The sequence below is a fragment of the Ascaphus truei genome, unplaced genomic scaffold (assembly GCF_040206685.1).
Source record: "Ascaphus truei isolate aAscTru1 unplaced genomic scaffold, aAscTru1.hap1 HAP1_SCAFFOLD_500, whole genome shotgun sequence".
Classification (NCBI taxonomy): Eukaryota; Metazoa; Chordata; class Amphibia; order Anura; family Ascaphidae; genus Ascaphus; species Ascaphus truei.
The window spans coordinates 187,833-211,346 of record NW_027456831.1 but is presented as its reverse complement, the minus strand read 5'-3'; the positions used below and the strand labels follow the sequence as shown (position 1 = coordinate 211,346).

General features: G+C 49.8%; 1 protein-coding gene across 1 annotated transcript in view; it reads right to left on the bottom strand.

Annotated features, from left to right (window-relative positions):
• Window positions 1–23,514, bottom strand: part of LOC142484985 (WD repeat-containing protein 97-like) — a 119,276-nt gene that overhangs the window by 68,844 nt on the left and 26,918 nt on the right. Inside the window, exon 2 of the mRNA XM_075584225.1 lies at window positions 17,544–17,584. Coding sequence (XP_075440340.1) covers window positions 17,544–17,584 — 41 coding nt within the window. The remainder of the gene's footprint in view (window positions 1–17,543; window positions 17,585–23,514) is intronic.

The following is a 23,514-nucleotide window of genomic DNA, read 5'->3' as shown; positions in this document are numbered from 1 at the left end:
AGGCTGGTTACATATCCCAGGTTAGAAGCGGGTTACATATCCCAGGTTAGAGGCTGGTTACATATCCCAGGTTAGAGGCTGGTTACATATCCCAGGTTAGAGGCTGGTTACATATCCCAGGTTAGAGGCTGGTTACATATCCCAGGTTAGGGGCTGGTTACATATCCCAGGTTAGAGGCTGGTTACATATCCCAGGTTAGGGACGGGTTACATATCCCAGGTTAGGGGCTGGTTACATATCCCAGGTTAGGGACGGGTTACATATCCTAGGTTAGGGACGGGTTACATATCCCAGGTTAGAGGCTGGTACTGTAGGTTAGAGGCTGGTTACATATCCCAGGTTAGAGGCTGGTACTATTGGTTAGAGGCGGGTTACATATCCCAGGTTAGAGGCTGGTATTGTAGGTTAGAGGCTGGGTACATATCCCAGGTTAGAGGCTGGTTACATATCCCAGGTTAGGGGCTGGTTACATATCCCAGGTTAGGGACGGGTTACATATCCTAGGTTAGGGACTGGTCACATATCCCAGGTTAGAGGCTGGTACTGTAGGTTAAAGGCTGGTTACATATCCCAGGTTAGAGGCGGGTTACATATCCCAGGTTAGGGGCTGGTTACATATCCCAGGTTAGAGGCTGGTCACATATCCCAGGTTAGAGGCGGGTTACATATCCCAGGTTAGGGGCTGGTTACATATCCCAGGTTAGAGGCTGGTTACATATTCCAGGTTAGAGGCTGGTTACATATCCCAGGTTAGGGGCTGGTTACATATCCCAGGTTAGGGGCTGGTTACATATCCCAGGTTAGAGGCTGGTTACATATCCCAGGTTAGAGGCGGGTTACATATCCCAGGTTAGAGGCTGGTACTGTAGGTTAGAGGCTGGTTACATATCCCAGGTTAGAGGCGGGTTACATATCCCAGGTTAGAGGCTGGTCACATATCCCAGGTTAGGGGCTTGTTACATATCCCAGGTTAGGGGCTGGTTACATATCCCAGGTTAGAGGCTGGTACTGTAGGTTAGAGGCTGGTTACATATCCCAGGTTACAGGCTGATTACATATCCCAGGTTAGAGGCGGGTTACATATCCCAGGTTAGAGACTGGTTACATATCCCAGGTTAGGGGCGGGTAACATATCCCAGGTTAGAGGCTGGTTACATATCCCAGGTTAGAGGCTGGTATTGTAGGTTAGAGGCTGGTTACATATCCCAGGTTAGAGGCTGGTTACATATCCCAGGTTAGGGGCTGGTCACATATCCCAGGTTAGGGGCTGGTTACATATCCCAGGTTAGAGGCGGGTTACATATCCCAGGTTAGGGGCTGGTTACATATCCCAGGTTAGAGGCTGGTCACATATCCCAGGTTAGAGGCGGGTTACATATCCCAGGTTAGGGGCTGGTTACATATCCCAGGTTAGAGGCTGGTTACATATTCCAGGTTAGAGGCTGGTTACATATCCCAGGTTAGGGGCTGGTTACATATCCCAGGTTAGGGGCTGGTTACATATCCCAGGTTAGAGGCTGGTTACATATCCCAGGTTAGGGGCTGGTTACATATCCCAGGTTAGAGGCTGGTTACATATCCCAGGTTAGAGGCGGGTTACATATCCCAGGTTAGAGGCTGGTACTGTAGGTTAGAGGCTGGTTACATATCCCAGGTTAGAGGCGGGTTACATATCCCAGGTTAGCGGCTGGTCACATATCCCAGGTTAGAGGCTGGTTACATATCCCAGGTTAGAGGCTGGTTACATATCCCAGGTTAGAGGCTGGTTACATATCCCAGGTTAGGGGCTGGTTACATATCCCAGGTTAGCGGCTGGTCACATATCCCAGGTTAGGGGCTGGTTACATATCCCAGGTTAGAGGCTGGTTACATATCCCAGGTTAGAGGCTGGTTACATATCCCAGGTTAGGGGCTGGTTACATATCCCAGGTTAGCGGCTGGTCACATATCCCAGGTTAGAGGCTGGTTACATATCCCAGGTTAGAGGCTGGTTACATATCCCAGGTGAGGGGCTGGTTACATATCCCAGGTTAGAGGCGGGTTACATATCCCAGGTTAGAAGCGGGTTACATATCCCAGGTTAGAGGCTGGTACTGTAGGTTAGAGGCGGGTTACATATCCCAGGTTAGAGGCTGGTACTGTAGGTTAGAGGCTGGTTACATATCCCAGGTTAGAGGCTGGTACTGTAGGTTAGAGGCTGGTTACATATCCCAGGTTAGAGGCGGGTTACATATCCCAGGTTAGAGGCTGGTTACAGATCCCAGGTTAGGGGCTGGTTACATATCCCAGGTTAGAGGCTGGTTACATATCCCAGGTTAGGGGCTGGTTACATATCCCAGGTTAGAGGCTGGTTACATATCCCAGGTTAGGGGCTGGTTACATATCCCAGGTTAGGGGCTGGTTACATATCCCAGGTTAGAGGCTGGTTACATATCCCAGGTTAGGGGCTGGTTACATATCCCAGGTTAGGGGCTGGTAACATATCCCAGGTTAGAGGCAGGTTACATATCCCAGGTTAGAGGCTGGTTATATATCCCAGGTTAGAGGCTGGTTAAATATCCCAGGTTAGGGGCTGGTTACATATCCCAGGTTAGGGGCTGGTTACATATCCCAGGTTAGAGGCGGGTTACATATCCCATGTTAGGGGCTGGTTACATATCCCAGGTTAGGGGCGGGTTACATATCCCAGGTTAGAGGCTGGTTACATATCCCAGGTTAGAAGCGGGTTACATATCCCAGGTTAGAGGCTGGTTACATATCCCAGGTTAGAGGCTGGTTACATATCCCAGGTTAGAGGCTGGTTACATATCCCAGGTTAGAGGCTGGTTACATATCCCAGGTTAGAGGCTGGTTACATATCCCAGGTTAGAGGCTGGTTACATATTCCAGGTTAGAGGCTAGTTACATATCCCAGGTTAGAGGCTGGTTACATATCCCAGGTTAGGGGCGGGTTACATATCCCAGGTTAGGGGCTGGTTACATATCCCAGGTTAGGGGCGGGTTACATATCCCAGGTTAGGGGCTGGTTACATATCCCAGGTTAGGGACGGGTTACATATCCCAGGTTAGAGGCTGGTACTGTTGGTTAGAGGCGGGTTACATATCCCAGGTTAGAGGCTGGTACTGTTGGTTAGAGGCGGGTTACATATCCCAGGTTAGAGGCTGGTATTGTAGGTTAGAGGCTGGTTACATATCCCAGGTTAGAGGCTGGTTACATATCCCAGGTTAGGGGCTGGTCACATATCCCAGGTTAGAGGCTGGTTACATATCCCAGGTTAGAGGCGGGTTACATATCCCAGGTTAGAGGCGGGTTATATATCCCAGGTTAGAGGCTGGTTACATATCCCAGGTTAGAGGTGGGTTACATATCCCAGGTTAGGGGCTTGTTACATATCCCAGGTTAGGGGCTGGTCACATATCCCAGGTTAGAGGCTGGTACTGTAGGTTAAAGGCTGGTTACATATCCCAGGTTAGAGGCGGGTTACATATCCCAGGTTAGGGGCTGGTTACATATCCCAGGTTAGAGGCTGGTCACATATCCCAGGTTAGAGGCGGGTTACATATCCCAGGTTAGAGGCTGGTACTGTAGGTTAAAGGCTGGTTACATATCCCAGGTTAGAGACGGGTTACATATCCCAGGTTAGGGGCTGGTTACATATCCCAGGTTAGAGGCTGGTTACATATCCCAGGTTAGAGGCGGGTTACATATCCCAGGTTAGAGGCTGGTTACATATCCCAGGTTAGAAGCGGGTTACATATCCCAGGTTAGAGGCTGGTTACATATCCCAGGTTAGAGGCTGGTTACATATCCCAGGTTAGAGGCTGGTTACATATCCCAGGTTAGAGGCTGGTTACATATCCCAGGTTAGGGGCTGGTTACATATCCCAGGTTAGAGGCTGGTTACATATCCCAGGTTAGGGACGGGTTACATATCCCAGGTTAGGGGCTGGTTACATATCCCAGGTTAGGGACGGGTTACATATCCTAGGTTAGGGACGGGTTACATATCCCAGGTTAGAGGCTGGTACTGTTGGTTAGAGGCGGGTTACATATCCCAGGTTAGAGGCTGGTACTGTTGGTTAGAGGCGGGTTACATATCCCAGGTTAGAGGCTGGTATTGTAGGTTAGAGGCTGGGTACATATCCCAGGTTAGAGGCTGGTTACATATCCCAGGTTAGGGGCTGGTTACATATCCCAGGTTAGGGACGGGTTACATATCCTAGGTTAGGGACTGGTCACATATCCCAGGTTAGAGGCTGGTATTGTAGGTTAAAGGCTGGTTACATATCCCAGGTTAGAGGCGGGTTACATATCCCAGGTTAGGGGCTGGTTACATATCCCAGGTTAGAGGCTGGTCACATATCCCAGGTTAGAGGCGGGTTACATATCCCAGGTTAGGGGCTGGTTACATATCCCAGGTTAGAGGCTGGTTACATATTCCAGGTTAGAGGCTGGTTACATATCCCAGGTTAGAGGCGGGTTACATATCCCAGGTTAGAGGCTGGTACTGTAGGTTAGAGGCTGGTTACATATCCCAGGTTAGGGGCTGGTTACATATCCCAGGTTAGCGGCTGGTCACATATCCCAGGTTAGAGGCTGGTTACATATCCCAGGTTAGAGGCTGGTTACATATCCCAGGTGAGGGGCTGGTTACATATCCCAGGTTAGAGGCGGGTTACATATCCCAGGTTAGAAGCGGGTTACATATCCCAGGTTAGAGGCTGGTACTGTAGGTTAGAGGCGGGTTACATATCCCAGGTTAGAGGCTGGTACTGTAGGTTAGAGGCTGGTTACATATCCCAGGTTAGAGGCTGGTACTGTAGGTTAGAGGCTGGTTACATATCCCAGGTTAGAGGCGGGTTACATATCCCAGGTTAGAGGCTGGTTACAGATCCCAGGTTAGGGGCTGGTTACATATCCCAGGTTAGAGGCTGGTTACATATCCCAGGTTAGGGGCTGGTTACATATCCCAGGTTAGAGGCTGGTTACATATCCCAGGTTAGGGGCTGGTTACATATCCCAGGTTAGGGGCTGGTTACATATCCCAGGTTAGAGGCTGGTTACATATCCCAGGTTAGGGGCTGGTTACATATCCCAGGTTAGGGGCTGGTAACATATCCCAGGTTAGAGGCAGGTTACATATCCCAGGTTAGAGGCTGGTTATATATCCCAGGTTAGAGGCTGGTTAAATATCCCAGGTTAGGGGCTGGTTACATATCCCAGGTTAGGGGCTGGTTACATATCCCAGGTTAGAGGCTGGTTACATATCCCAGGTTAGGGGCTGGTTACATATCCCAGGTTAGCGGCTGGTCACATATCCCAGGTTAGAGGCTGGTTACATATCCCAGGTTAGAGGCTGGTTACATATCCCAGGTGAGGGGCTGGTTACATATCCCAGGTTAGAGGCGGGTTACATATCCCAGGTTAGAAGCGGGTTACATATCCCAGGTTAGAGGCTGGTACTGTAGGTTAGAGGCGGGTTACATATCCCAGGTTAGAGGCTGGTACTGTAGGTTAGAGGCTGGTTACATATCCCAGGTTAGAGGCTGGTACTGTAGGTTAGAGGCTGGTTACATATCCCAGGTTAGAGGCGGGTTACATATCCCAGGTTAGAGGCTGGTTACAGATCCCAGGTTAGGGGCTGGTTACATATCCCAGGTTAGAGGCTGGTTACATATCCCAGGTTAGGGGCTGGTTACATATCCCAGGTTAGAGGCTGGTTACATATCCCAGGTTAGGGGCTGGTTACATATCCCAGGTTAGGGGCTGGTTACATATCCCAGGTTAGAGGCTGGTTACATATCCCAGGTTAGGGGCTGGTTACATATCCCAGGTTAGGGGCTGGTAACATATCCCAGGTTAGAGGCAGGTTACATATCCCAGGTTAGAGGCTGGTTATATATCCCAGGTTAGAGGCTGGTTAAATATCCCAGGTTAGGGGCTGGTTACATATCCCAGGTTAGGGGCTGGTTACATATCCCAGGTTAGAGGCGGGTTACATATCCCAGGTTAGGGGCTGGTTACATATCCCAGGTTAGGGGCGGGTTACATATCCCAGGTTAGAGGCTGGTTACATATCCCAGGTTAGAAGCGGGTTACATATCCCAGGTTAGAGGCTGGTTACATATCCCAGGTTAGAGGCTGGTTACATATCCCAGGTTAGAGGCTGGTTACATATCCCAGGTTAGAGGCTGGTTACATATCCCAGGTTAGAGGCTGGTTACATATCCCAGGTTAGAGGCTGGTTACATATTCCAGGTTAGAGGCTAGTTACATATCCCAGGTTAGAGGCTGGTTACATATCCCAGGTTAGGGGCGGGTTACATATCCCAGGTTAGGGGCTGGTTACATATCCCAGGTTAGGGGCGGGTTACATATCCCAGGTTAGGGGCTGGTTACATATCCCAGGTTAGGGACGGGTTACATATCCCAGGTTAGAGGCTGGTACTGTTGGTTAGAGGCGGGTTACATATCCCAGGTTAGAGGCTGGTACTGTTGGTTAGAGGCGGGTTACATATCCCAGGTTAGAGGCTGGTATTGTAGGTTAGAGGCTGGTTACATATCCCAGGTTAGAGGCTGGTTACATATCCCAGGTTAGGGGCTGGTCACATATCCCAGGTTAGAGGCTGGTTACATATCCCAGGTTAGAGGCGGGTTACATATCCCAGGTTAGAGGCGGGTTATATATCCCAGGTTAGAGGCTGGTTACATATCCCAGGTTAGAGGTGGGTTACATATCCCAGGTTAGGGGCTTGTTACATATCCCAGGTTAGGGGCTGGTCACATATCCCAGGTTAGAGGCTGGTACTGTAGGTTAAAGGCTGGTTACATATCCCAGGTTAGAGGCGGGTTACATATCCCAGGTTAGGGGCTGGTTACATATCCCAGGTTAGAGGCTGGTCACATATCCCAGGTTAGAGGCGGGTTACATATCCCAGGTTAGAGGCTGGTACTGTAGGTTAAAGGCTGGTTACATATCCCAGGTTAGAGACGGGTTACATATCCCAGGTTAGGGGCTGGTTACATATCCCAGGTTAGAGGCTGGTTACATATCCCAGGTTAGAGGCGGGTTACATATCCCAGGTTAGAGGCTGGTTACATATCCCAGGTTAGAAGCGGGTTACATATCCCAGGTTAGAGGCTGGTTACATATCCCAGGTTAGAGGCTGGTTACATATCCCAGGTTAGAGGCTGGTTACATATCCCAGGTTAGAGGCTGGTTACATATCCCAGGTTAGGGGCTGGTTACATATCCCAGGTTAGGGACGGGTTACATATCCTAGGTTAGGGACGGGTTACATATCCCAGGTTAGAGGCTGGTACTGTTGGTTAGAGGCGGGTTACATATCCCAGGTTAGAGGCTGGTACTGTTGGTTAGAGGCGGGTTACATATCCCAGGTTAGAGGCTGGTATTGTAGGTTAGAGGCTGGGTACATATCCCAGGTTAGAGGCTGGTTACATATCCCAGGTTAGGGGCTGGTTACATATCCCAGGTTAGGGACGGGTTACATATCCTAGGTTAGGGACTGGTCACATATCCCAGGTTAGAGGCTGGTATTGTAGGTTAAAGGCTGGTTACATATCCCAGGTTAGAGGCGGGTTACATATCCCAGGTTAGGGGCTGGTTACATATCCCAGGTTAGAGGCTGGTCACATATCCCAGGTTAGAGGCGGGTTACATATCCCAGGTTAGGGGCTGGTTACATATCCCAGGTTAGAGGCTGGTTACATATTCCAGGTTAGAGGCTGGTTACATATCCCAGGTTAGAGGCGGGTTACATATCCCAGGTTAGAGGCTGGTACTGTAGGTTAGAGGCTGGTTACATATCCCAGGTTAGGGGCTGGTTACATATCCCAGGTTAGCGGCTGGTCACATATCCCAGGTTAGAGGCTGGTTACATATCCCAGGTTAGAGGCTGGTTACATATCCCAGGTGAGGGGCTGGTTACATATCCCAGGTTAGAGGCGGGTTACATATCCCAGGTTAGAAGCGGGTTACATATCCCAGGTTAGAGGCTGGTACTGTAGGTTAGAGGCGGGTTACATATCCCAGGTTAGAGGCTGGTACTGTAGGTTAGAGGCTGGTTACATATCCCAGGTTAGAGGCTGGTACTGTAGGTTAGAGGCTGGTTACATATCCCAGGTTAGAGGCGGGTTACATATCCCAGGTTAGAGGCTGGTTACAGATCCCAGGTTAGGGGCTGGTTACATATCCCAGGTTAGAGGCTGGTTACATATCCCAGGTTAGGGGCTGGTTACATATCCCAGGTTAGAGGCTGGTTACATATCCCAGGTTAGGGGCTGGTTACATATCCCAGGTTAGGGGCTGGTTACATATCCCAGGTTAGAGGCTGGTTACATATCCCAGGTTAGGGGCTGGTTACATATCCCAGGTTAGGGGCTGGTAACATATCCCAGGTTAGAGGCAGGTTACATATCCCAGGTTAGAGGCTGGTTATATATCCCAGGTTAGAGGCTGGTTAAATATCCCAGGTTAGGGGCTGGTTACATATCCCAGGTTAGGGGCTGGTTACATATCCCAGGTTAGAGGCGGGTTACATATCCCAAGTTAGGGGCTGGTTACATATCCCAGGTTAGGGGCGGGTTACATATCCCAGGTTAGAGGCTGGTTACATATCCCAGGTTAGAAGCGGGTTACATATCCCAGGTTAGAGGCTGGTTACATATCCCAGGTTAGAGGCTGGTTACATATCCCAGGTTAGAGGCTGGTTACATATCCCAGGTTAGAGGCTGGTTACATATCCCAGGTTAGAGGCTGGTTACATATCCCAGGTTAGAGGCTGGTTACATATTCCAGGTTAGAGGCTAGTTACATATCCCAGGTTAGAGGCTGGTTACATATCCCAGGTTAGGGGCGGGTTACATATCCCAGGTTAGGGGCTGGTTACATATCCCAGGTTAGGGGCGGGTTACATATCCCAGGTTAGGGGCTGGTTACATATCCCAGGTTAGGGACGGGTTACATATCCCAGGTTAGAGGCTGGTACTGTTGGTTAGAGGCGGGTTACATATCCCAGGTTAGAGGCTGGTACTGTTGGTTAGAGGCGGGTTACATATCCCAGGTTAGAGGCTGGTATTGTAGGTTAGAGGCTGGTTACATATCCCAGGTTAGAGGCTGGTTACATATCCCAGGTTAGGGGCTGGTCACATATCCCAGGTTAGAGGCTGGTTACATATCCCAGGTTAGAGGCGGGTTACATATCCCAGGTTAGAGGCGGGTTATATATCCCAGGTTAGAGGCTGGTTACATATCCCAGGTTAGAGGTGGGTTACATATCCCAGGTTAGGGGCTTGTTACATATCCCAGGTTAGGGGCTGGTCACATATCCCAGGTTAGAGGCTGGTACTGTAGGTTAAAGGCTGGTTACATATCCCAGGTTAGAGGCGGGTTACATATCCCAGGTTAGGGGCTGGTTACATATCCCAGGTTAGAGGCTGGTCACATATCCCAGGTTAGAGGCGGGTTACATATCCCAGGTTAGAGGCTGGTACTGTAGGTTAAAGGCTGGTTACATATCCCAGGTTAGAGACGGGTTACATATCCCAGGTTAGGGGCTGGTTACATATCCCAGGTTAGAGGCTGGTTACATATCCCAGGTTAGAGGCGGGTTACATATCCCAGGTTAGAGGCTGGTTACATATCCCAGGTTAGAAGCGGGTTACATATCCCAGGTTAGAGGCTGGTTACATATCCCAGGTTAGAGGCTGGTTACATATCCCAGGTTAGAGGCTGGTTACATATCCCAGGTTAGAGGCTGGTTACATATCCCAGGTTAGGGGCTGGTTACATATCCCAGGTTAGAGGCTGGTTACATATCCCAGGTTAGGGACGGGTTACATATCCCAGGTTAGGGGCTGGTTACATATCCCAGGTTAGGGACGGGTTACATATCCTAGGTTAGGGACGGGTTACATATCCCAGGTTAGAGGCTGGTACTGTTGGTTAGAGGCGGGTTACATATCCCAGGTTAGAGGCTGGTACTGTTGGTTAGAGGCGGGTTACATATCCCAGGTTAGAGGCTGGTATTGTAGGTTAGAGGCTGGGTACATATCCCAGGTTAGAGGCTGGTTACATATCCCAGGTTAGGGGCTGGTTACATATCCCAGGTTAGGGACGGGTTACATATCCTAGGTTAGGGACTGGTCACATATCCCAGGTTAGAGGCTGGTATTGTAGGTTAAAGGCTGGTTACATATCCCAGGTTAGAGGCGGGTTACATATCCCAGGTTAGGGGCTGGTTACATATCCCAGGTTAGAGGCTGGTCACATATCCCAGGTTAGAGGCGGGTTACATATCCCAGGTTAGGGGCTGGTTACATATCCCAGGTTAGAGGCTGGTTACATATTCCAGGTTAGAGGCTGGTTACATATCCCAGGTTAGGGGCTGGTTACATATCCCAGGTTAGGGGCTGGTTACATATCCCAGGTTAGAGGCTGGTTACATATCCCAGGTTAGAGGCGGGTTACATATCCCAGGTTAGAGGCTGGTACTGTAGGTTAGAGGCTGGTTACATATCCCAGGTTAGAGGCGGGTTACATATCCCAGGTTAGAGGCTGGTCACATATCCCAGGTTAGGGGCTTGTTACATATCCCAGGTTAGGGGCTGGTTACATATCCCAGGTTAGAGGCTGGTACTGTAGGTTAGAGGCTGGTTACATATCCCAGGTTACAGGCTGATTACATATCCCAGGTTAGAGGCGGGTTACATATCCCAGGTTAGAGACTGGTTACATATCCCAGGTTAGGGGCGGGTAACATATCCCAGGTTAGAGGCTGGTTACATATCCCAGGTTAGAGGCTGGTATTGTAGGTTAGAGGCTGGTTACATATCCCAGGTTAGAGGCTGGTTACATATCCCAGGTTAGGGGCTGGTCACATATCCCAGGTTAGGGGCTGGTAACATATCCCAGGTTAGAGGCGGGTTACATATCCCAGGTTAGGGGCTGGTTACATATCCCAGGTTAGAGGCTGGTCACATATCCCAGGTTAGAGGCGGGTTACATATCCCAGGTTAGGGGCTGGTTACATATCCCAGGTTAGAGGCTGGTTACATATTCCAGGTTAGAGGCTGGTTACATATCCCAGGTTAGGGGCTGGTTACATATCCCAGGTTAGGGGCTGGTTACATATCCCAGGTTAGAGGCTGGTTACATATCCCAGGTTAGGGGCTGGTTACATATCCCAGGTTAGAGGCTGGTTACATATCCCAGGTTAGAGGCGGGTTACATATCCCAGGTTAGAGGCTGGTACTGTAGGTTAGAGGCTGGTTACATATCCCAGGTTAGAGGCGGGTTACATATCCCAGGTTAGCGGCTGGTCACATATCCCAGGTTAGAGGCTGGTTACATATCCCAGGTTAGAGGCTGGTTACATATCCCAGGTTAGAGGCTGGTTACATATCCCAGGTTAGGGGCTGGTTACATATCCCAGGTTAGCGGCTGGTCACATATCCCAGGTTAGGGGCTGGTTACATATCCCAGGTTAGAGGCTGGTTACATATCCCAGGTTAGAGGCTGGTTACATATCCCAGGTTAGGGGCTGGTTACATATCCCAGGTTAGCGGCTGGTCACATATCCCAGGTTAGAGGCTGGTTACATATCCCAGGTTAGAGGCTGGTTACATATCCCAGGTTAGGGGCTGGTTACATATCCCAGATTAGAGGCGGGTTACATATCCCAGGTTAGAAGCGGGTTACATATCCCAGGTTAGAGGCTGGTACTGTAGGTTAGAGGCGGGTTACATATCCCAGGTTAGAGGCTGGTACTGTAGGTTAGAGGCTGGTTACATATCCCAGGTTAGAGGCTGGTACTGTAGGTTAGAGGCTGGTTACATATCCCAGGTTAGAGGCGGGTTACATATCCCAGGTTAGAGGCTGGTTACATATCCCAGGTTAGGGGCTGGTTACATATCCCAGGTTAGAGGCTGGTTACATATCCCAGGTTAGGGGCTGGTTACATATCCCAGGTTAGAAGCTGGTTACATATCCCAGGTTAGGGGCTGGTTACATATCCCAGGTTAGGGGCTGGTTACATATCCCAGGTTAGAGGCGGGTTACATATCCCAGGTTAGAGGCTGGTTACATATCCCAGGTTCGGGGCTGGTTACATATCCCAGGTTAGGGGCTGGTTACATATCCCAGGTTAGAGGCGGGTTACATATCCCAGGTTAGGGGCTGGTTACATATCCCAGGTTAGAGGCTGGTTACATATCCCAGGTTAGGGGCTGGTTACATATCCCAGGTTAGGGGCTGGTTACATATCCCAGGTTAGAGGCAGGTTACATATCCCAGGTTAGAGGCTGGTTATATATCCCAGGTTAGAGGCTGGATAAATATCCCAGGTTAGGGGCTGGTTACATATCCCAGGTTAGGGGCTGGTTACATATCCCAGGTTAGAGGCGGGTTACATATCCCAGGTTATGGGCTGGTTACATATCCCAGGTTAGGGGCGGGTTACATATCCCAGGTTAGAGGCTGGTTACATATCCCAGGTTAGAAGCGGGTTACATATCCCAGGTTAGAGGCTGGTTACATATCCCAGGTTAGAGGCTGGTTACATATCCCAGGTTAGAGGCTGGTTACATATCCCAGGTTAGAGGCTGGTTACATATCCCAGGTTAGAGGCTGGTTACATATCCCAGGTTAGAGGCTGGTTACATATTCCAGGTTAGAGGCTGGTTACATATCCCAGGTTAGAGGCTGGTTACATATCCCAGGTTAGGGGCGGGTTACATATCCCAGGTTAGGGGCTGGTTACATATCCCAGGTTAGGGACGGGTTACATATCCCAGGTTAGAGGCTGGTACTGTTGGTTAGAGGCGGGTTACATATCCCAGGTTAGAGGCTGGTACTGTTGGTTAGAGGCGGGTTACATATCCCAGGTTAGAGGCTGGTATTGTAGGTTAGAGGCTGGTTACATATCCCAGGTTAGAGGCTGGTTACATATCCCAGGTTAGGGGCTGGTCACATATCCCAGGTTAGAGGCTGGTTACATATCCCAGGTTAGAGGCGGGTTACATATCCCAGGTTAGAGGCGGGTTATATATCCCAGGTTAGAGGCTGGTTACATATCCCAGGTTAGAGGTGGGTTACATATCCCAGGTTAGGGGCTGGTTACATATCCCAGGTTAGGGGCTGGTCACATATCCCAGGTTAGAGGCTGGTACTGTAGGTTAAAGGCTGGTTACACATCCCAGGTTAGAGGCGGGTTACATATCCCAGGTTAGGGGCTGGTTACATATCCCAGGTTAGAGGCTGGTCACATATCCCAGGTTAGAGGCGGGTTACATATCCCAGGTTAGAGGCTGGTACTGTAGGTTAAAGGCTGGTTACATATCCCAGGTTAGAGGCGGGTTACATATCCCAGGTTAGGGGCTGGTTACATATCCCAGGTTAGAGGCTGGTTACATATTCCAGGTTAGAGGCGGGTTACATATCCCAGGTTAGGGGCTGGTTACATATCCCAGGTTAGGGGCTGGTTACATATCCCAGGTTAGAGGCTGGTTACATATTCCAGGTTAGAGGCGGGTTACATATCCCAGGTTAGAGGCTGGTACTGTAGGTTAGAGGCTGGTTACATATCCCAGGTTAGAGGCGGGTTACATATCCCAGGTTAGAGGCTGGTCACATATCCCAGGTTAGAGGCTGGTTACATATCCCAGGTTAGAGGCTTGTTACATATCCCAGGTTAGGGGCTGGTTACATATCCCAGGTTAGAGGCTGGTACTGTAGGTTAGAGGCTGGTTACATATCCCAGGTTAGAGGCGGGTTACATATCCCAGGTTAGAGGCTGGTACTGTAGGTTAGAGGCGGGTTACATATCCCAGGTTAGAGGCTGGTACTGTACATTAGGAGCGGGTTACATATCCCAGGTTAGAGGCTGGTACTGTAGGTTAGGGGCGGGTTACATATCCCAGGTTAGAGGCGGGTTACATATCCCAGGTTAGAAGCTGGTACTGTAGGTTAGAGGCTGGTTACATATCCCAGGTTACAGGCTGATTACATATCCCAGGTTAGTGGCTGGTTACATATCCCAGGTTAGAGGCTGGTTACATATCCCAGGTTAGAGGCTGGTTACATATCCCAGGTTAGAGGCTGGTTACATATTCCAGGTTAGAGGCGGGTTACATATCCCATGTTAGGGGCTGGTTACATATCCCAGGTTAGAGGCTGGTTACATATCCCAGGTTAGAGGCTGGTTACATATCCCAGGTTAGGGGCTGGTTACATATCCCAGGTTAGAGGCTGGTTACATATTCCAGGTTAGAGGCGGGTTACATATCCCAGGTTAGGGGCTGGTTACATATCCCAGGTTAGGGGCTGGTTACATATCCCAGGTTAGAGGCTGGTTACATATTCCAGGTTAGAGGCGGGTTACATATCCCAGGTTAGAGGCTGGTACTGTAGGTTAGAGGCTGGTTACATATCCCAGGTTAGAGGCGGGTTACATATCCCAGGTTAGAGGCTGGTCACATATCCCAGGTTAGAGGCTGGTTACATATCCCAGGTTAGAGGCTTGTTACATATCCCAGGTTAGGGGCTGGTTACATATCCCAGGTTAGAGGCTGGTACTGTAGGTTAGAGGCTGGTTACATATCCCAGGTTAGAGGCGGGTTACATATCCCAGGTTAGAGGCTGGTACTGTAGGTTAGAGGCGGGTTACATATCCCAGGTTAGAGGCTGGTACTGTAGGTTAGGAGCGGGTTACATATCCCAGGTTAGAGGCTGGTACTGTAGGTTAGGGGCGGGTTACATATCCCAGGTTAGAGGCGGGTTACATATCCCAGGTTAGAAGCTGGTACTGTAGGTTAGAGGCTGGTTACATATCCCAGGTTACAGGCTGATTACATATCCCAGGTTAGAGGCGGGTTACATATCCCAGGTTACAGGCTGATTACATATCCCAGGTTACAGGCTGATTACATATCCCAGGTTAGTGGCTGGTTACATATCCCAGGTTAGAGGCTGGTTACATATCCCAGGTTAGAGGCTGGTTACATATCCCAGGTTAGAGGCTGGTTACATATCCCAGGTTAGAGGCTGGTTACATATTCCAGGTTAGAGGCGGGTTACATATCCCATGTTAGGGGCTGGTTACATATCCCAGGTTAGAGGCTGGTTACATATCCCAGGTTAGAGGCTGGTTACATATCCCAGGTTAGGGGCTGGTTACATATCCCAGGTTAGAGGCTGGTTACATGTCCCAGGTTAGGGGCTGGTTACATATCCCAGGTTAGAGGCTGGTATTGTATGTTAGAGGCGGGTTACATATCCCAGGTTAGAAGCTGGTACTGTAGGTTAGAATCTGGTTACATATCCCAGGTTAGAGACTGGTTACATATCCCAGGTTAGAGGCTGGTACTGTAGGTTAGAGGCTGGTTACATATCCCAGGTTAGAGGCGGGTTACATATCCCAGGTTAGGGGCTGGTTACATATCCCAGGTTAGAGGCTGGTTACATATCCCAAGTTAGAGGCTGGTACTGTAGGTTAGAGGCTGGTTACATATCCCAGGTTAGAGGCGGGTTACATATCCCAGGTTAGGGGCTGGTTACATATCCCAGGTTAGAGGCTGGTTACATATCCCAGGTTAGGGGCTGGTTACATATCCCAGGTTAGAAGCGGGTTACATATTCCAGGTTAGAGGCTGGTTACATATCCCAGGTTAGAGGCTGGTTACATATCCCAGGTTAGAGGCTGGTTACATATCCCAGGTTAGAGGCTGGTTACATATCCCAGGTTAGAGGCTGGTACTGTAGGTTAGAGGCGGGTTACATATCCCAGGTTAGGGGCTAGTTACATATCCCAGGTTAGGGGCTGGTTACATATCCCAGGTTAGAGGCTGGTTACATATCCCAGGTTAGGGGCTGGTTACATATCCCAGGTTAGAGGCTGGTTACATATCCCAGGTTAGAGGCTGGTACTGTAGGTTAGAGGCGGGTTATATATCCCAGGTTAGAAGCTGGTACTGTAGGTTAGAGGCTGGTTACATATCCCAGGTTAGAGGCTGGTACTGTAGGTTAGAGGCGGGTTATATATCCCAGGTTAGAAGCTGGTACTGTAGGTTAGAGGCTGGTTACATATCCCAGGTTAGAGGCTGGTTACATATCCCAGGTTAGGGGCGGGTTACATATCCCAGGTTAGAGGCTGGTACTGTAGGTTAGAGGCTGGTTACATATCCCAGGTTAGAGGCGGGTTACATATCCCAGGTTAGAAGCTGGTACTGTAGGTTAGGGCGGGTTACATATCCCAGGTTAGAGGCTGGTACTGTAGGATAGAGGCGGGTTACATATCCCAGGTTAGAGGCGGGTTACATATCCCAGGTTAGAAGCTGGTACTGTAGGTTAGAGGCGGGTTACATATCCTAGGTTAGAGGCTGGTACTGTAGGATAGAGGCGGGTTACATATCCCAGGTTAGAAGCTGGTACTGTAGGTTAGAGGCGGGTTACATATCCCAGGTTAGAGGCGGGTTACATATCCCAGGTTAGAAGCTGGTACTGTAGGTTAGAGGCGGGTTACATATCCCAGGTTACAGGCGGGTTACATAGCCCAGGTTAGAGGCTGGTTACATATCCCTGGTTAGAGGCTGGTACTGTAGGTTAGAGGCGGGTTATATATACCAGGTTCGAGGCTGGTTACATATCCCAGGTTAGAGGCGGGTTACATATCCCAGGTTAGAGGCTGGTACTGTAGGATAGAGGCGGGTTACATATCCCAGGTTACAGGCTGGTTACATATCCCAGGTTAGAGGCGGGTTACATATCACAGGTTAGAGCCTGGTACTGTAGGTTAGAGGCGGGTTACATATCCCAGGTTAGAGGCTGGTTACATATCCCAGGTTAGGGGCTGGTTACATATCCCAGGTTAGAGGCTGGTTACATATCCCAGGTTAGGGGCTGGTTACATATCCCAGGTTAGAGGCTGGTTACATATCCCAGGTTAGAGGCTGGTACTGTAGGTTAGAGGCGGATTACATATCCCAGGTTAGAGGCTGGTACTGTAGGTTAGAGGCGGGTTACATATCCCAGGTTACAGGCTGGTTACATATCCCAGGTCAGAGGCTGGTACTGTAGGTTAGAGGCGGGTTACATATCCCAGGTTAGAGGCTGGTACTGTAGGATAGAGGCGGGTTACATATCCCAGGTTAGAGGCGGGTTACATATCCCAGGTTAGAGGCTGGTACTGTAGGATAGAGGCGGGTTACATATCCCAGGTTAGAGGCGGGTTACATATCCCAGGTTAGAGGCTGGTACTGTAGGATAGAGGCGGGTTACATATCCCAGGTTAGAGGCTGGTACTGTAGGTTAGAGGCGGGTTACATATCCCAGGTTAGAGGCTGGTACTGTAGGTTAGAGGCGGGTTACATATCCCAGGTTAGAGGCGGGTTACATATCCCAGGTCAGAGGCGGGTTATATATCCCAGGTTAGAGGCGGGTTACATATCCCAGGTTAGAGGCGGGTTATATATCCCAGGTTAGAGCCGGGTTACATATCCCAGGTTAGAGGCGGGTTACATACTTACATGTCTCTTTATCTCTATCACAGACCTGCATCTTCATATCACTTAAAAGAGAATTAAATCAGGATCAGAAAAGTGAGAGATCACAAATGCTGCAGTGACACTGCGCCCCTGTACCCAAATATAACCGCTCTCCTATTACCCCATATATCCCCTCCCTATACCCCAATATAACCGCTCCCCTGTACCCCAATATACCCGCTCCCCTATACCCCCATACACCCCCTCCCTATACCCCAATATAACCGCTCCCCTATTACCCCATATATCCCCTCCCTATACCCCAATATAACCGCTCCCCTGTACCCCAATATACCCGCTCCCCTATACCCCCTCCCTATACCCCAATATAACCGCTCCCCTATTACCCCATATATCCCCTCTCTATACCCCAATATAACCGCTCCCCTGTACCCCAATATACGCGCTCCCCTATACCCCCATATATCCCCTCCCTATACCCCAATATAACCGCTCCCCTATTACCCCATATATCCCCTCCCTATACCCCAATATAACCGCTCCCCTGTACCCCAATATAACCGCTCCCCTATTACCCCATATATCCCCTCCCTATACCCCAATATAACCGCTCCCCTGTACCCCAATATACGCGCTCCCCTATACCCCCATATATCCCCTCCCTATAGCTCCTCCTATACCCCAATATAACCGCTCCCCTATAACCCAATAACCCCTATACCCGCTCTCCTATACCCCAATATACCCGCTCCCCTATTACCACATATATCCCCTCTCTATACCCCAATATATCCGCTCCCCTGTACCCCAATATACGCGCTCCCCTATACCCCCATATATCCCCTCCCTATACCCCAATATAACCGCTCCCCTATTACCCCATATATCCCCTCTCTATACCCCAATATAACCGCTCCCCTGTACCCCAATATACGCGCTCCCCTATACCCCAATATAACCACTCCCCTATACCCCAATATAACCGCTCCCCTATTACCCCATATATCCCCTCTCTATACCCCAATATAACCGCTCCCCTGTACCCCAATATACGCGCTCCCCTATACCCCCATATATCCCCTCCCTATACCCCAATATAACCGCTCCCCTATTACCCCATATATCCCCTCCCTATACCCCAATATAACCGCTCCCCTGTACCCCAATATAACCGCTCCCCTATTACCCCATATATCCCCTCCCTATACCCCAATATAACCGCTCCCCTGTACCCCAATATACGCGCTCCCCTATACCCCCATATATCCCCTCCCTACAGCTCCTCCTATACCCCAATATAACCCCTATACCCCAATATAACCGCTCCCCTATAACCCAATAACCCCTATACCCGCACTCCTATACCCCAATATACCCGCTCCCCTATAACCCAATATACCCGCTCCCCTATACCCCAATATACCCGCTCTCCTATAACCCAATATACCCGCTCCCCTGTACCCCAATATACCCGCTTCCCTATACCCAATTACATTAAAATACAAAGCGATACATCAATAAATAAGCATTGAAGTAGAATATCGCAATCCGAATAACATTATATAACAAACTGAAGTGCAAACAGGCACATGGGCAATATACGTAAACAGCTTTTAACACATAGCGTATCCCAACACTTCAGTTTGGCACATGGGGGCAACCCCACTGGCCTGATATTCTGGGGCATTGAAGCAGTAGCCACAAACTGGAGAGGGGGCGACAGGCTGAGGCGCCTGTGCCAGCGGGGGACCCATTGGATATACACATTGAAGACACTAGTCCCAAATGGATTAAATGTGGATATCGATACTTCAATGCTTATTTATTGATGTATCTCTTTGTATTTTAATGTAACTGGACTTGGTTCTATTTGCCTCGGTATTAACGGGTTGTCGAACGTGCTATTTTGGTTTTTATCTTATATAGATTTTTTACTTTATCATATTTTTATGTGTATTATTATCAAATTTACGTCCATAAGTTTATGCATAATGCGTAGTGATGTGTTCCACTGATAGAATCTTGGGGTCTCTGTGCATTATTTCGTTTTAAATGTGTTTGTTACACTTGATTACTTTTGAGATAATTTTTAAGATAATTTTGTAAGTTTTTTAGGATATTTATATAAATATGCATGTCCAATTCACTTGATTGTGGATAGATTTAAAAAGGGGGGAGGTTGTATGTTACCTCACCTTCCTCTTGTACACTAATTGTGTTTATTATAGGATTATGTTATGAGTCTATGTTCAGTTAGTGGCCAAAATGTATGTTTTAACCCCTTCCCTTGACTAGGGTGGTTACTCTGTCCCCTTCTTATTACATGATCTACAGTATGGCTTCACAGCCACATTGGTGTTAACACTGTCTAAATCTTGGTGTAATAGTGAATCTTATATTTTATATTATGTATTTAATTGTGTTATTCTACAAGTCTACTGAGCTGTCTTATTTTACTAACAGTATCCCACCATGGGTCTCTGTACCATGCATTGTGAGGGTTATGGCATCTTTTGTAGCTCATTTATCTGTTAGAGCTTTTTTCTAATTGTAGCCCCCTGTAAACAGAACGGGCTATATATCTTTCTCCTACTGTGGTAAGTCCTGTTAAGGGCAGGCGCCAGTAGTAATCATGGGTTTTCCCCCTTCACGCCCTGCCTGGAGTGATAGATGCAGGCCCCTGACTCTGCTGCAGGCATGAGACAGAGGGGAGGTCCTGCTGACATCATGAGGGGCGGGGCTGACTCTATTTAGTGGCCAGTTCCTGTGAGTGACAGGAGTCTAGTGACAGTCTAGTCGAGTTCTAAGTCTGGAGTAAGAGACTGTCCTATGAGTTTGGAGCGTGAGCAGAACTTTAGTGGACCAATGCCCCTCACCCTGCTGAGGGGGTGATGGGGAGAATCTACCCCCACCCAGAGGATACCCTCTGAGGTGGGCATTGGGGGGTATTGAGGCCCCCCACAGATCATCCTGTTGGAGTGCATCTTGGAGGAAAGGAGAGGAGAGGGCCTGTACACCATTGGAGTGCATTGTGTACTGCTGCTGCTGTGTGCTGCCACTGCTGCTGTGTGCGATATCAGAGACAATAAAGAGACTATTCCATTCTACTCGGAGAGACTGTGAGTGATTCTGGAGCATTCACCCTGGGACCAGGGTTATTCTTCTATAAGGGTCCTACCCCACATCCCTGGGAAGTTATAGAGGATGGAGGCGCTGCATCACTAGGAGAATGGAGGCATCTTCCCCAGAAGCCTGGTCCTGTGTCCCCAGCATCACCGCGGGAAGCTCAGGCCCTCCTGTTACCGGCAGGTACGCACCACCAAAGCACATGTAGCCAGCCCTCACAACACCCTAGATATATTAGTTGTGTCTGGGGGAGGGGGGGGATATATGGGTTACATTTGGAGGCGAGCTGCTGAGATCCCTAACAGGACAGGCTTTCAGCGAAGCAGAATGGGAAGAGTGAAGTGCACTAGCCGTGCAAGTGCTGGAGAAAGTAGGGCATGTCATACCAGGGGTAGTCAGGGGAGCGTGGACTCCCGCACAGTACGCCCTGGGTGCCCTAAGAGGGTGGCGTAAGATGGGTGCCTAGCTATAGCTGTTCTAGTCCCTTGAGGCAGATAGTGTGAGGCAACTGGGGGGGTTAGCCTGTTAACTTGTCCAGGGACCATGGCCCAGGACCCGCACTATGAGTGGCCAAAAGTAGGAGACGCCCGTACTTAGGGAGATGTCCGGTACACTAGCCAGCACTCACATAAAACGCACCACAGAGCACTTGCAGGAACAGTCACCGAGTACAGTGCACAGAGAAGGAGTTCTGCCTAGCCTGGGGTATGCCACATCATATCAGTGGGCAACAGTCAGAAAGCATGCAGAGAGAAGCAGAGAGTGTCAGTGAGATCAGTCAGTGTCTAGGAACGTGTTACACCATAGACACTGAGAATAGTGCACATTTACATGTGGTGGGCTCATCCAAGATGGCGGCCGTCACTACATGTGCTCCGCGGAGCAAAGAAGAATCCAAAATGGCGACAAACGCGCCATCCACGGCCCAGCAGTTAGCAGCCGACTTAAAATGGCGATTCCCGCCAATCCTGGAGCGCGCACGTGAATCGTGCAAAGAGACTGTACGAGAAATGTGGCGGGAAATGTGCAGGGGTTTGGCGCCAAACCCAGATCCCCTGCAAGAGGATCGGCGCGAAAGCCGAAAGCCCACCCACCTGTGCTGTGACTGGCCAACAGACCAGGCCGCGTCACACTGAAAGAAGGAGTGCCCCTCCTCTTGTTTCCACCAGAGGGAGGGGGCACGAGGAGAACCAATCAGGAGAGTCCGCCCCAGCGAAGGGAGGGACAGGAAGTGAGAGCGAGGAACTTCACTTCTGTTTGACATTCACAGAGAGCGGAGCTGAGCAATTGAACTGTTCCACCCCTGAGCGAAATATGGCCGAACTGAGCACCACGATTTACCAGCTACCAGGAGGCTTACTGGTGGTGGAGTTGGAGGGCCACGAGTACCTCCGTTGCCTGTGCGTCCACTGCGGGATACCCGGAGCGGTCCCAAGCACTAAGGCACGATGCCCTCAATGCGGCACGTTCTACCTGTGGCCTAACGAGCCATGGCCACTGATCGAAACCCCGCGGGGTGCCTCTCCGGGAACACTAACGGAGGTGGCGGAGATGAAAGACAAGGCTGCCCTAGTTCCCCGCTTCAACCTTGCGGTAAGAACAAAGGCCCAGCCAGCTACAGAGCCGAGAGAACCGTCGGCGGAGAAGAGCGCGACCGCAGTGGAGGTACCGGAGCGAGCCCGTTTCGTACCAATACCCACTGGCGGTATCGCCCAAGAACCCGGTGACTCCCCTGAGGAGGAGCCAATAGTAATATCCTCGGAGGAAGAAGCAGGCACGATCTTATACCTCAGCGAAGCCGATTCTAATAGCGCTGATTATAAACTTTTAACACAATGGGACATGATAAGACTAATTGTGGACACTCTATATAGGAGGAGGATCAGTACTGGGAACTTTAATAGAGCCTGAGGAAGCCGTGGCAAACGGCGAAACGCGTTGCTCTATTCTGTTTTGGGATTGTCACAAGGAGGCTTCCGTAGCTATCCGGCAAAACTCACCACTCCGGCTGAGCAGTTTGTCTACACCGGACGCGGCGGTGGAGAATGTAACCTGCGAGAGTAGGACCGGATCCCTGGGGTTGCTGTTGCGGACTTTCTCTATATGTGAGTGTGCTTATGTTGCTATTTGTAATAAAACTCATACATTGATTTTGAAAACACGCTCCCATTTCGTTTTTTGGACCTGGCGGGGACACGTGGAAGTGACGTCACCTAGCCATGTGGGGACAAGAACATTAGGAACACATTGGAGTAAGGAGAAGACCCATTCCAAACAGGAGGCGGTCCTGGAGAGATACCTCTATGTGCCTGTACTGACACGTGGCCGTGTAAGTAGTGTCTTGTACATTTATTTATTTATTACAGTTCACCCACCCCTTCCCAGCACACTACTGAGTGTTGTTTCCCACCCTCCTTTTATTATTGAGGGTGATCACATCACATTCTCCATTTGGAGCCAATCTCTGTGCTTTTGCTGCTCCCTGCTCCCCCCCCCCCCTTTCTGTTTTTTCAGTGAGGAGATGAAGCCTGATAGGATTTTTGTTGGAAGACATCTATTAAAAGAATCATTGGGGACTTCCTGTGACGTCACGAGGAATGGCTGCCTGAGAGACTTGCTCCAGGGCCCCTCCAACGAATAACCTAAGACACAGCATTTAAATAAACAAATCCCCCCCCAAACCTTGCAGCCCAGAACCCCAAAGACTAGCTGCGCACAGGACTCACCTTTTCCTGACATTTGGAGTGGGCTTGCCGGCGCTCTGGGAGGCCTCCTGTGAGCCCCGACCCCCGGTGGAAGTCTCCCTCTGCCCCACACACAAAATCGGAGGAGCCGTCTGGAGAAGCGGAGCGGGAGGTAGGAGGGG